General features: G+C 36.1%; 1 protein-coding gene and 1 long non-coding RNA gene across 3 annotated transcripts in view; one reads left to right on the top strand and one right to left on the bottom strand.

Moving 5' to 3' along the window:
* LOC111869479 overlaps positions 1-13,514 on the top strand; it is a 155,283-nt gene extending 141,769 nt beyond the window's left edge. The window contains exons 6-9 of the mRNA XM_023861052.2: positions 1,219-1,347; positions 6,752-6,943; positions 9,098-9,245; positions 11,252-13,514. Of these exons, the coding sequence (XP_023716820.1) occupies positions 1,219-1,347; positions 6,752-6,943; positions 9,098-9,201 (425 nt within the window). The 3' untranslated portion in view covers positions 9,202-9,245; positions 11,252-13,514. The remainder of the gene's footprint in view (positions 1-1,218; positions 1,348-6,751; positions 6,944-9,097; positions 9,246-11,251) is intronic.
* LOC111869488 lies at positions 6,971-10,243 on the bottom strand. Of its 2 annotated transcripts, none has more exons than XR_002843673.2 (3): positions 9,774-10,243; positions 9,035-9,204; positions 6,971-7,110 (listed from the first exon to the last, which is right to left on the bottom strand). It is a non-coding gene; the product is annotated as an uncharacterized LOC111869488 (long non-coding RNA). The 2 variants fall into 2 exon arrangements; XR_004513578.1 differs by lacking the exon at positions 6,971-7,110 and adding an exon at positions 7,771-7,800.
* Positions 13,515-13,750: the final 236 nt, after the last annotated feature.

Genomic DNA, 13,750 nt, shown 5'->3' with positions numbered 1-13,750 from the left:
ATTTTGCTTGTTGAATTGATCTAAAATGTATTGGGGTGTTATTTTTGATCGGTTATAAATCATAATTATATCATCTACGTATCTGTTGTAGTAGATGATGCGTTTATCTTCTAGTAAAAGTTTTACCTTTAAATATATAATAATATATAAAACCTAATATAATACAATATCTTTGCAGCATACACAACCTCAAGTTGACGATTCCCATCACCGGGACGAATCAACAAGAAGGAGCCAAATTTTATTTCAAATGTTTTAAGCTTTTAAATATTTTAACATTGACGGCTCAATTTGAGAGCATTCTTTGGATGGAATGCAAGAGGTGTACATGCATTCAACGTTACTAGAAAGTGTTGTGCTTTTACACTCCGACATCTGTAGCAGATCACGCAGCTTACATACTGTGTACAATACAACGCCAGTGGTTTCATGTGTTTGTAACGTGCCTCTGATGATGGTTCTTTTGAACCGAAACATGTAAGGCGAGTGAAATAAATAAGTGACCTAAGAACGTTGTTACACTCGACGGATTATTCATTGCCAATTTGTGATTGATAGTGTAACGGACCAAATATGAAACAATTCAAATGATGACTATTTTTCAACGTCCACTATATTTTGACATACTGCCATTGCAATAAAGAGAGACATCACGTGTAGTGTACAAAGAGTACTTCCCTAGTCTATAATCCAAGAAGAAGTGCTAACAATTTGTTTACATGCACTACATAGATATTCTGAACAGAGTATAGCATATTTAATGCCCTTTTCATTAGTTTGTTAAATGCCACACAAAATATTTGATTCTGCAATGTTTTACTGAATTAGGTATGGCAGAGAGTCAAGCATTTGAAAAATTGCTCCAGGCAGAAGTGAGAATGATGCAAACTACATAAGAGTGAAAGAGTAATTGTTGTAAATAAGATAAAGTACGGAATACACTGATTACATAACAACCATCAGTATTCAAAACAAAGAAGACACTACTGCATCAACATTTGCTTTTATTATGTTTATTAGAGACGCAACATATTTTTTCGTGTCTCTAATAAACACAATAAAAGCAAATGTTGATACAGTAGTGTCTTCTTTGTTTTGAATACTGATTGTTGTTATGTAGACGGTATATTCTGTACTTTATATATCTTATTTATAACACACAACAAGATGCGTAATATTAAGAAATGTTGTAAAACTGTTATGTGTTGTGTTTTGCAGTGCTTACAGACATAGATATCAATGGCTGTGATATGCACATGGAAACTCCACCTCCTTCTGTGCCTGCCACTTTCAGGGGCAGACCCACCAGTTACCGGCTCAACAGTGACGTGTTCTTCATGTCTGCAGGTATTAATAAGGATTATATCTGGAGTGGGACCTAGAGACTCTTGTAGGGATCTTTTTAAGAAATTGAATATACTGCCATTGTCATGTGAATACATTCTCTCGTTGATGATGTTTGTGACTGATAATCAAACTAAATTTTGTTCAGGTTTAGATGTTCATGGTTTGAATACAAGAAATCAAAAACAATTAAATTTGCCAAACTCGAATCTTTCTGCTTTTCAGGAAGGTACTATGTTTACTGCCATTAAACTATTCAACAGATTGCCCATAACAATTCAAAGCCTTAAAGAGGATTGAATTAGTTTTAAAAATAGGCTGTTTTTATATCTTATGAATAATTCCTTTTATACAGTTTCTGAATATGTGGAGCATAACATAAACAATTAGTTTTAATTATTTCGTTATCTGTGTGTTTGTTTAAATTTTTGTATGACGACCTTCATGTCCATTTGTTTGGACTTGTGAAATGAAATGTATGTACGTATGTATATATATTCATCTATGCTATGACATATACGGTGCCCCCCCCCTAGCAAATATGTTTTCCAGTACTTTCTTGCACAGATTGCTTCAGGACTGAAATACACAGTGCACCAGCACATGTGCAACTCTGACAGGTTTGCCAATACACATCATTTGTCTCTCAGCATGCATACCGGTTGAAAAAATCCTTGAATACATTGTACATATGCTGGAATATATACAGTAAAAGGTGATAAAGGTCAGAACTGAACCTATGCTTTCCATGGGATAACTAAATAAACTAACTCTATGGAACTGAGCCCTTATTCAGAAGCTGCCAGTTGTGTAACTACACAAGAAATTTCCCAAAATGAAACTGAGAGTTTCATTTCCTTCACTGATTCTTGTAGTGAGCCAGATCAATCCAGTCCATACCACCTCATCCTATCTTTCTAAGATCAATCTTAATATTGTGGCATGTAGACCCATTGCTAGGCAACAACCACAAAATAAGCTATTAAAAAACAGCCGTTACTGGGTAACAACTCCGCAAGTGAGCGTGTTTCCACAGCAACAAGAGAATACAGCGATAATGGAAGAGATGTTTTGTATGCAGTCTGTGTTGCTGTAGCTAATGAGTCAGTGGATAGGGTTGACTGGTGAGTGTGTTAGAGAACCACTGCAATTCAGTCATTGTGAGCTGTTACTGTCAGAAGCTAGTAGCTGAGGCTGGGGACAATTCAGGAACCCAGAGGAAGGGGAATGCCTACCACTGATAGCTGCTACAAAGCAGGGGCAGTGAACACATGACTGTGGGTACTGGGGTGTGTGTGTGTGTGTGTTTGTTTGTCTGTTTGTTTATTTGTGTGCATGCACCAGACAAAGAGTCCAATAAATCCAATCATCAATCCAAAACCCCGCTATAATCACTCTATTATGTGACAATATTATCGTACCCCCTATGCCTTGGTCTTCCTAGTGGTCTCTTTCCCTCTGGCTGTCCCATCAACACCCTATATGCCTTCTTCTTATTCGCATTTGTGTTCAATGACCTGCCCATCTCATTCTGCATGACTTTTTGTTTTTGTTTATGATATCTATAAGGGACAGTCAATTGAAAATGGGTAACCATGCATAACTCACACGGCAAGCAAGTTGGTAACACTAGAATTTGCTTACGGTACGAATATTTTGTGGGGAAAGCACAGTGACAACGTGCCCTTGCACATTAGTCGTTTGTTTATTGTGCTGGAAGTAAGGTTAGCGCTACGTGTGGTTGTCCGCCATCAGTAATGGAAGTGGGTAAAGAAGAAGAGCGAAGTGTAGTGCGCTTTTTGACTGCTGAAGGAGTAGGAGGACAAGAAATTCATAATTGCATGTCTGTTGTTTACTGCAAACACAGCATGTCACATTCGCATGTGCTGACTTGGCATAAGAGATCCCGAGAGGGACGTGTGTCACTGCAAGATGATGCTCGCCCGGGACAGGCTCATCATGTCATCACTCCTGATGTTATTGCTGTGTGGGATGGTCATATCCAGGCAAACCAACGGATCACTGTGGGAGAAATTAGTCTTTTGATGGGAATAAGTCACGGTTCTGTACTCGACATTATGACAAAACACCTGTACCGCAAAATGTGCGTGCAGTGGGTTCCATGTTAACTCACAGAGGAACAGAAGACTTGGAGAATGGCTGCATCACTGGGTCACTTGCAACGATACCATGAGGAAGAGTATGCTTTTCTGTCCCGTATTGCCACTGGGGATGAAACTTGGTGCCACCATTTTGAACCCAAGAGCAAATGGCAGAGTCAGCAATGGAAACATGTGAATTCTCCCCCACTGAAGAAATTGAAAGCCATACACACAAGTTCTAGTAAAGTGATGAAGATGTTCTTCTTCGACTGCAAGGGCCTCTTCATGTCGAATTTCTCGATCATGGGGACACAGTCATTGCACAAGTGAAGACACTTTGCAGAAACTGAGACGTGCCATAAAGTCAAAACGCCCTGGAATGCTACCGAACGGCATTATCCTTCTTCATGGTAATGCGTGCCCCCACACTGCCAACTCTGTGAGGAATACGCTACAGAGATTTGGTTCGGAAGTGCTTTGACATCCCCCCTACAGCCCAGATCTCTCCCCATGTGACTTTCACATTTTTAGAGACCTGAAGAGAGACATCGTGGACATTGGTTTGCATCGGACAAAGACGTGCGTGGCTGGGTAAAGATGTGGTTCTGTAGACAGCCCACAAGCTTTTTCAAGGATGGGATTGACTGTCTTATCTCCCATTGGGATAAATATATTAACAGTTTTGGAGATTACTTTTGAGGTAAGAAATGTTCTGTAATATGTTTCGGCTTCTGGCCGATTTTCATTTGACTGCCCCTCCCAATAGATTTACGTCATGAGCATAGACCAGCAGCTGATATGTCCCATTTAATTTCAGTCCCACCAGGTTTTCCTGGACCTTCCTAAAGGCATATTCTAAAGCAATGTTAATAAAGCATCTCCTTATTTTGGATGGAGATGGAGATACTGATGCTATAACGTATGTCTTGTATGTTCATATGAACTCTGTATAAACTGGCTAAAGATGATGCTGATACTCTGACTGAGCCATGGAACAAAATCTTTTCACCAGTCAACTAACCAGCTCAAGCGGTTAGTCACTGGCTTCCCGCCGCGGCAGCCTGGGGTCGATCCCGGGTCTGGTCAAGTGGAATTTGTGATGGACAAAGTGGCGCCTAGGCAGGTTTTCTCCGAGTACTTCGGTTTCCCCTGCCAATCTTCATTCCACCAATTGCTCCACAATCACCCTCACCTATCATCTGGGGCTGGTACAGTAGGCCAGATGTGGCTGCAGTACAAGGGACTTAGTCCCACCCCACTAGCAATAAAAAAAAACACTGTCCTTGGCATGTCACCCAGTCTGCCCATACAGCCATAACTTGTCTCTGAGACATTTAGAAGTTTACTCTTAAATTGTGCTAGTATTTTTGCCTGGTCATCAATAAATGGCACCCTTATGCTCATCTGTGGTAAGAGGATACATTTTATTTATTTGTCATCATCAAACAAGATCTAAAAATAAAGTAAGAATATAACAGTAGAGACCTGATGTCTTTAAAATATAGCTGCAAGGAAAAGCAGGATGTCTTCTAAAGAAGTCTTGAAGGAATTAATATGCTTCTTTATTTGAAACAGCTGCTAATATGTATTCGCTGTCTGTCCCAGGATAGCATTCTCACTGAAACTAATTCATATTTCTCCAACATACAATAGCCAAATCATTGTTTGATTAAATATCACAGTTGATAGAAACAAATTAAAATCTGTTTTGCATCATCCTCTGATTTGTCTCCATAGCGTTAATGTCTAGTCAGCTATAAATATGGGTTTGATTCCCACATGAAACATGAACAATTTATGAACTACATTACCTTGGGGATGCTGTGATTTTCTTTGGTTAAAGGTCGTTGAAGTTTCATCAGTTTCCAATATATAGAAGGCATACTGTTTAATGGCGTTTTTGGAATTAATGAACATAATACAAGCAATTCAGCAAAATATTTAATTATACTTAATTATGAATCAAGGAATCAAATAGAATTCAGAGAAAGAGCTTTCCAAACATTCTTGACTATGGAAAATTTCTATTTAAGAATTACTGATGAAACCCCAAACCAATACAAAAATGTCAGGTATAAAGAATAATTTTTGTTCAGTATTTTAGTAAGTGAATAATTATTGCTGCATTGTGAAACTTCTTTCCATGGATACACACATGATGACATATCAAAATTTGTGAGTGAGGCCACTATTCCCATACTCTATATATAATCCTTTTATGTGTATAATACATTTAACACTTTTCAGGAACAGATATGTGAAGCTTACACAAAATCTGTAACCCAGCCATTCTGCAAAAGCTATAACAGCTTTTTAAATATCCAACTTCTAAATTATATTTCTGGTACATCATCCTCTATTGATGGAAGAAAGATGTTCAAAGCATATTTGTGGTATATAGAATGCAGAACAGCTACTAACCATACAGATTTGCATGAAATGTGAACTGCATCAAAATATGATGTCACTGTTCCAGGCAGTGGAACATAATGTACATTGCAATGTATATTGCAATATTATGATATCAGGCATCAGTCTTTTAACTAAAGAAACTTTTCTGGTATGTCATTCCTGGCAAATACTGGTGGGTAGACTGTGCCTTGCATAGTACATAAGGATGGTGACTATTTTGGGAAAGTACAAGTAACAGTTTTATGTCTTAAATTATAAATTTATAATTGATATTGGTCTTCTGATTGTAATGAAACCCATGGAATCCTTGAGAACTGCTAAGGGAACCCAAAAGGAATGACTAGGACAGTTCTGGGTTCTTAAAATAAGTTCATCTTGAAAACGAACATGATACAGCAAGTTTCACTGAACTGATGCCTAAAAATTCAGTATAGATGATAGAAGTGTCATGGAAAGAAGCCTGGTCTGGTCAAATGCTACAAAGCAAGGACACCCAGCTCAAGAGTAGTGAGCTGGCTGCTTTTCAATTCTGAAAGGAGACTACTAAAAAACTGACAACTAACAATTGAAGATGCAGACTGACAGTTAGAATTTTATAAGCACACGACTATTAGAGAAGGCCTAAATTCCAATTTCAGAAATAACTTTGAGCATTTACGCTTATGTTAGGCATTGCAAAGGGTGTATAAAGGGTGTATAACATCAGAAAGCAAATGTTTGAAGATAACTTCAGTGATTAGAGTTTAGTGACATCTGGTAGTAGATGCAGATAATTCTTAATTGTAAGACCTTGTAGAGAGAACATTTTGAGTAAGTAGTCTAGCCACCATAGTTTGTTACAATAATACAGTCCCTCCTTCATTTCCTTATAACAAATGTATGACTGTCCTCAGTTCCACCATCAAGTGAACCAGCAGATAGATTGCGCTGTGCAGGAGGCTCAGCAACACCCTCCTTCTGCAGCTCCCGCTCTGTGCTAACACCTGTCGGCTCATTCCGCAGCACACACCTCTTCAACCCTTCCAAAGTTGCTGCAGATAGGTATTCAGTCCTCAGTGAAACCTCGCAGTTAACGAGATACAGAGGTATGACTCTCAATTCATCTTGCATTTAACTCAACATCACACGCAGATGGCCTGTAACTTTTCCTTTCTTTTTAACTTTCTGGAGAGGCAAGCACTGATACTGTTTTGTGCAATACAGATTTCAGCTTCTGGATATGTGTTTGTGTATACTGCTTTTCCAATTCTTGCTGCAATGAGAAAGAATAGAATAACCCTCTCATAATGTGTTAATTAATATTGTACTGTTTGATTTGTTACACTCATATTTGGAAACCAACCCAGGCAGCCTTACTTTAGTGTCTGAAGGGATTAACGTTTTGAAATGTGGAACTACAGTAAACTCCCAATAACTTATAGTAATTAAGTATGAACTATTTACTTAATATGAGAGATATTCTTATGAATTTATATTTATTAAACAAGATATGAGAAACAAATGATTACACTGGATTCCTTTCCATGTTTCGATTGAATATATTCAGTTCCATTATTATGAATACAGTTTAATCCATTGTTGGTTTTGAAAGAACTTGGTTGTAGCATGTTTTCATGTGGCAGATATTTCATTTGTAGCATCAGAAAGCATGTTCAGTCCTTTCTATGAACCCCTGGTCGTTAAATATACAAAGTTGGTTGTAAAGCTGAACACAGGTAAATGTATAAGATAAGGTAAATTTGTCCTTGTGTTTAACTAATTAAGCACCATGCCATGAAGGCGTATAGGGGAGTGAATGTTTAGATCCACATTTTCTTGATCTCGGCACTAGCTGGAGATGAGTGGTCAGCTTCACGCCCCTGCTGCTTTACCCCCAGAGAAAGAGCCCCTGTTATCCATTGGATAGGAGGTTGGATGAACTCCAGAGCCAGTCTGGATGACACTGAGAAGAGAAAATACTTGATCCTACCGGAACTAGAACTCTGACCTCTCGGTCGTCCAGCATGTAGCCATTCACTATACTAACTGAATATATAAAATAAAAATGAAATTTATAAATATGTCAGTTTGTTTATAGATTTTAATTCTTTGAGATATATTTATTTCTTTTATTGTCTTAATGTCTTTATTGTCTTTTTTGCTGACATATAATATTGAAATAATTTTAGCAAATCGCAATCATAAAGCTTGCTTAAGAATAAAGTGTCAGTTTCAAAACTCCTTAATGTTTATTATTCAGAGTTTTACGTGCAACGCTACGTCCCACAAAACTTGTTAAATTTAAACGTTTAGAACTTTAAAAGTTCACAGTGTATTTCGGCCAGTATGGCCATCATCAGGTGTTAAAATCTTTTTGATGAGGAAGCTGCTGTCTTCTGTTGTTAATATATGCAGGTCTCTTCGACTCACTTGTGTGTTGGAGTTGGTTCATTATGTTCTTCCTTCAGGAATCTGGAACAAGACACACAGAAAAACACACAGCAAGGAAGAACACAATGCACCAATTCCAACACAGAAGCACATCGAAGAGACCTGCATTTATATTAACAACAGAAGATGGCAGTTTCCTCTTCAAAAAGATTTTAACACCTGATGATGGCCATACTGGCCGAAGCACACATAGAGAACTCTTAAACTTGTAAACTTTAAAAGTTAACAAGTGTCGTGGGATGTGGTGTTCTGCATAAGACTGCAAATAATAGACGTTAAGCAAAAAGTGCAACAGGATGCTACAATATAATGTTATTCAAACCTCCTGTTCATACCTTACCATGCAATGCTTACCTAATCAAATGTTTTATCTTACAAGTGTAAAGTTTAAGAGTNAAAGTTAACAAGTGTCGTGGGATGTGGTGTTCTGCATAAGACTGCAAATAATAGACGTTAAGCAAAGAGTGCAACAGGATGCTACAATATAATGTTATTCAAACCTTATCTGGGTGTTTCCTTAATTTCTCCTTACATTTTAAAAATGATGACTTGTTTCTCCTTGTAAGGACACATGAATTCTTAACAAGTTCATTTATTGGGAGTTTACCATAAATAAAGTCATAGAAATTATTTAACTTTGCTGTGTAGCAGTTTCATAACCTATTACAGACTGTCTATCTCACTTGGCTTCACTGTTGCTTCTTTGCTTTATAATGTGGTTCTGTTTTTACAGTTAAGTGACTTACTGTATGAAACTATGAAGGAATGTAAAGTTGTGGAAAGCTTAGTGCTGCACATGTGTTTGTTAGATCGTTCCCACAGTGATGCTCACAAACTGGACCGCCATTACTGGAAGACTAGGGCAGAGGTGACACGCCGAACAAGCTACATGGTCCATGCGACCCATGTGTAGATCCTGGTGGTGACAGAGCTGAGCTTTACACTTTAGAGCCTAAGGTATCTGTATAATACAGCCAGAAATGCATACTAGTAAAGGTTCGACCACACAGAGCGCTACGCTATGTTCGCTACGTACGCTACGTACGCTGTGTACACTCTGCGACGCAGCTAACATAGGGAACATAACGTACGTAGCATACGGAAGTCTATGTGGCCAGTCACATTGGCAATAAAGGGAGATATTTTTCTGTTTGTATAGCGAACATAGCATACGTAGCGTGCATCGCGTACATAGCGCTCTGTTTGGCCGAACCTTAACCATACAAAAACATTTTGCTCTTTCTGATATTGAAGTTACTTACTCCATTCTTTGGTAAGGACATGTATGTTATAGTGATTCTGTACAGTGTAGTTGTACAGGTGCTTCCTACATATTGCTGAGCAGTGTGATTTCGTCTGCTGTGCATGGGTGGCAAAAGAATTTAAGGAAGCTCTCAGACAATCACATTATATTATGTTTGTGAAATTTGCAAAATATATTAGTTATGACAATGTTAAAGAAATATGGCTGACAGGAAATCAAACCTGCATTGTTTGACGTGGAAGTGCTGCCATCCTTCTCAACACAAAACCTCAAACAGGAGCTGAGAATGCAGGCTGTCTCTGTTGACACAGGACGAAATAGCCGTTTGAAGCTGACAGATTTGATAAAAAGTATCTACAGCAAGAACACAACTTATATATCTGTTCATTCAGACATGTGTAACTTCAAAGTTAGAATTGTGTTGACAGTTTTCTATAGTACTCTCAGATTTCATATCCCTTATAGTCCTAGTGAATCTGTCTTCGTCAATTCTGTTGACATAGCTCAGCCAAGTACACTCTTCATGTTGATACTTGTATTCATTGTAATGCTTATACATTTCTAACTTGAAAACGCTTCTATTCAAAGTGATATTGGGTTTAAGGGGCTGCGAAAATTATGTTACCCTAAAAAATAAATTTCTTATTTATTTTTTTTAGTGTGATTAACAGGGCCCGGATTTGATGACATGTCATCTTTTTTTCCTTGTATCCTGTGTGATGCTCTTAAATATATAAATCTCGGATATGAGCTGCTGGTTACAGAAATGTAAATTTTATTGGTAATTTTTTGTTATTTTTTGACATTTTTAGTTTTAAGATCATTTTTGGTAAATTTTTGGGCTTTTAAGGGTTTTTCTTGTAATTTTTGGCCATTTTAGGGAATTTTTCTTCATATGTTTTCTGAAATATGAATAACATGGAAGCGAAGTGTTCTTTCTTTTCTCCTTTAGGTCATTTTTCTGGATTTTTCGGTCATTTTTTTAATATTTTCAGGTCATCAATATCCGGGCCCTGGTGATTAATCTGTTCAGTATCCACCATTAATGTCCACATCTTAAGGAAATGTTACAAATTCTATTTCATGTAAAATATTTTATAAAATAAAATTAATTTATTCCTATTTGTCTGAGTTTTCAAAACAGATTAATCCATGAGTAGAGACTGACAGAAAAATCAGAATATGGATAAGCGTAAGATATACATCTTTCTTTATCTTCAGAACATTGAGCCTGCACACCTATATCTAAATAAGACACTGACATTAGGTATATCTTTAATCACTCTTATTCCTGTCAACCATGTTACCTCATAGTATTTTATAATAATGTTCTTTAAACTCTTGGAGGAATACTCAATATGAAAACATATAACAACTTCATCAATCAAAAATCTGTTCACGTTTTTACTTAATAATTCATAATAAGTGCAATATCGTTTTACTGTTTCTTTTGTATTTGTTGAACTTACATATATGTGCTGGAAATTGATGTCTCTCTTGAAATTTTCTCTTCTTTTCTCATGGTAATACCGTGACATAAATCGATGTAAACTACACCATACATATATATAGTCTATGATGTAATCAAAAAATATTGTATCTCCATTCACTCTTCATGGCACAATGGCAAATTTTTAAATTTCAATAACTTATAAAGTTATCTTGAGAGTGTACTTATTGGATTTTATTTTGTTTTCAGGATAGACTCCAGTTAATTTTCTTGAACATCATTAACTGATTGATCATTTTAATATAGATATTGTATTTTCTGTGGAATGAGAATTAAATATTTCAATGAGCTTCACTTTTGAAGTATCTGATAGCTGACCTTTCCATTGTTCAGCAAAGAAAGGTATTATGTTGCTGTACTGTCTATCAAAGTATAGTGAGAGGGATCATATGGAAGGGCACAATACTGTCTTTAAAATGGAATAGTCCAGTTCGTTTTGCATGATCATTTGTTTATAACCTGGGATCTATCCTGTTAAAAGATTGAAACTGGATTAATTGTACAAAGAAAGTTCCATTCCTGTTTCTAGTAGCAGGTATTCATGGAACTGATAATGTTATGTGATTTTTTTCTCTCAAGGGATATCACCAATATAATATTGTTTGTCTACTACTTTTGGAAGTTTCTGAAAAATATGGCTTTCATGCAGTTAGGACCCTAGTTTATTGAAATTATTGAAAGCAGATGAACAAATAACATAACAGTATTTTACTAATTTATCAGTAATGCAGTTTAAATGATTTATAATCATTTGCATGTAGTTACAAGACTTGCATGATCATAAAGTTAATCAAAACATGTCAGTAATAGCTACATAGACGTATTGCTCACATTCTAAATATTATATTTAAGCATTCTGTTCCATTAATATATCTTTTATACACAATATAATTCCATCAATAATGCAACTATTTCTATCACTCCTTCCTTTATGACATGTTTCTGCCTCAGACAGCCATCATCAGTAATTTCAGTTATGCCAAAACTGTTCCACTATATAGAATGTCCAGCACACATAACTGCAATATTTCATGATTTAAAATACTGGATATTATAATCGATAACTTAGCTAACATTACTTAAAATAAAATACACTGTACTTTACGTTAAATTGAATTCATTAAAATCTGTTAAATTATTTTGTACACCTCTACTTGGAACATCGTTGACTTGTTCAATGGATATAATTCAGTATCTCTTTGGATTCTTGTACTGTAGCAGCCTGGATGTTCACTGTTGTTTTCCATACGTAAACCCATTGTTGTGAAGGGAAGGAGTGATAGAAATAGTTGTATCATTGACGGAATTATATTGTGTATAAAAGATATTCCTAGTATTCTTCTTAGCCATTATTTGAAAAGTTGTATCATCAGTGCATTTCATGGTACTTCTTGTTTTTATGAATGTCTAGTCATAATCTGGTGTGCTGTGTTATATAATAAACGATAAAAAGTAGCACAGTAATATGAAAAATATTGTATTCATTACTAATATATACCTGAAAGCAAATTTTTGTGCATTTCTTACTCATGGTTGCAAAAATGAACCTGTTGGCTTTGCTGTATCTGTCTGTCCTTCCATCTTTACATAACAACTTGGGTACCATTGAAAGGATTCATCATTACATTATCCCTTCAGTAATTTAGTTGGCACTTTCCAATTTTTGTTAAAATTTGACCATTGCAGGTAGATCTTTGAGCAATTCTTCACCCAACTTCAGCATAACCCACTATATATTCAGTGGAGTGAAAAGCAACTAATGTAGAGAAAAATGAATCTTACATTCTTTTGCCTAATACACTTTTTCCATAAGTCGTATGGTTTTTAACATAGTTAGACAAAGGTAGCAAATGTGACAGAATTGTAACACTATGAGTAAGGGAGACTTGGCTAATCTCACAGCACTACTGATAAATGAGTTAAATACACTGACAGTTTTTAATATTTAAAATGACACCATACACAACTTCCAGAAGATGAAGACATTATTATACTAGGTTATGTATCAAATAAGTTTTACATAGTGTGTATGTTGGATATAAATGTTATTCTGCAGTACAGGTAATTTCACACTAGCCATGGCAATTCCACAACAGGTTCATTCAAGTCAAATATGCTGTAGTTATTTTCAATAACTCTTGAATAATTGTGTTTTTATGATCACTGTTTGAGAACTTTCCCAGTACATTTCATAACCTAATCTGGAGACATTATCTATATAATGCTCAAAGTATTCTTCCATTCTGCTAGTTTTGTGGGATGCATAATTGTGCATTTCAACTGTGGTTCCTTATAGACATGCTGAATATTATTAGTCAGATTACTGCATCAGGATGAGTTGCATAAAATCTTTTTTACACATAACTCATTGTGTCTTCAGTCATGATTTTGTAGGGCTTGCATGTTCTCTGTCACTGTGAAACTGCAAACAATAAATATTATTGTAGAAATATTCATTTAGTATGTATTGTTAAGTCCATCTTTTTAACATGACCTGAAACTGTTAGTGCACATTGCAGAGTTTATATATCAGCATTCTTCTTCATCCATTGTCATCTTTCATCCCCTTCACCATTTTCTCAATGATAAAATCAAAATTAATACAGTTTTACATTATTGTCTTTAGAACAGCTGCACTGTTTTATCATACTTGTATATGGAAAAACTACCACATTATTACTTTTCCTG

Source organism: Cryptotermes secundus, unplaced genomic scaffold (assembly GCF_002891405.2).
Source record: "Cryptotermes secundus unplaced genomic scaffold, Csec_1.0 scaffold689, whole genome shotgun sequence".
In the NCBI taxonomy this organism is placed as follows: Eukaryota; Metazoa; Arthropoda; class Insecta; order Blattodea; family Kalotermitidae; genus Cryptotermes; species Cryptotermes secundus.
The sequence above is the reverse complement of the archived record's forward strand: the minus strand, read 5'-3'. Positions and strand labels throughout refer to the sequence as shown.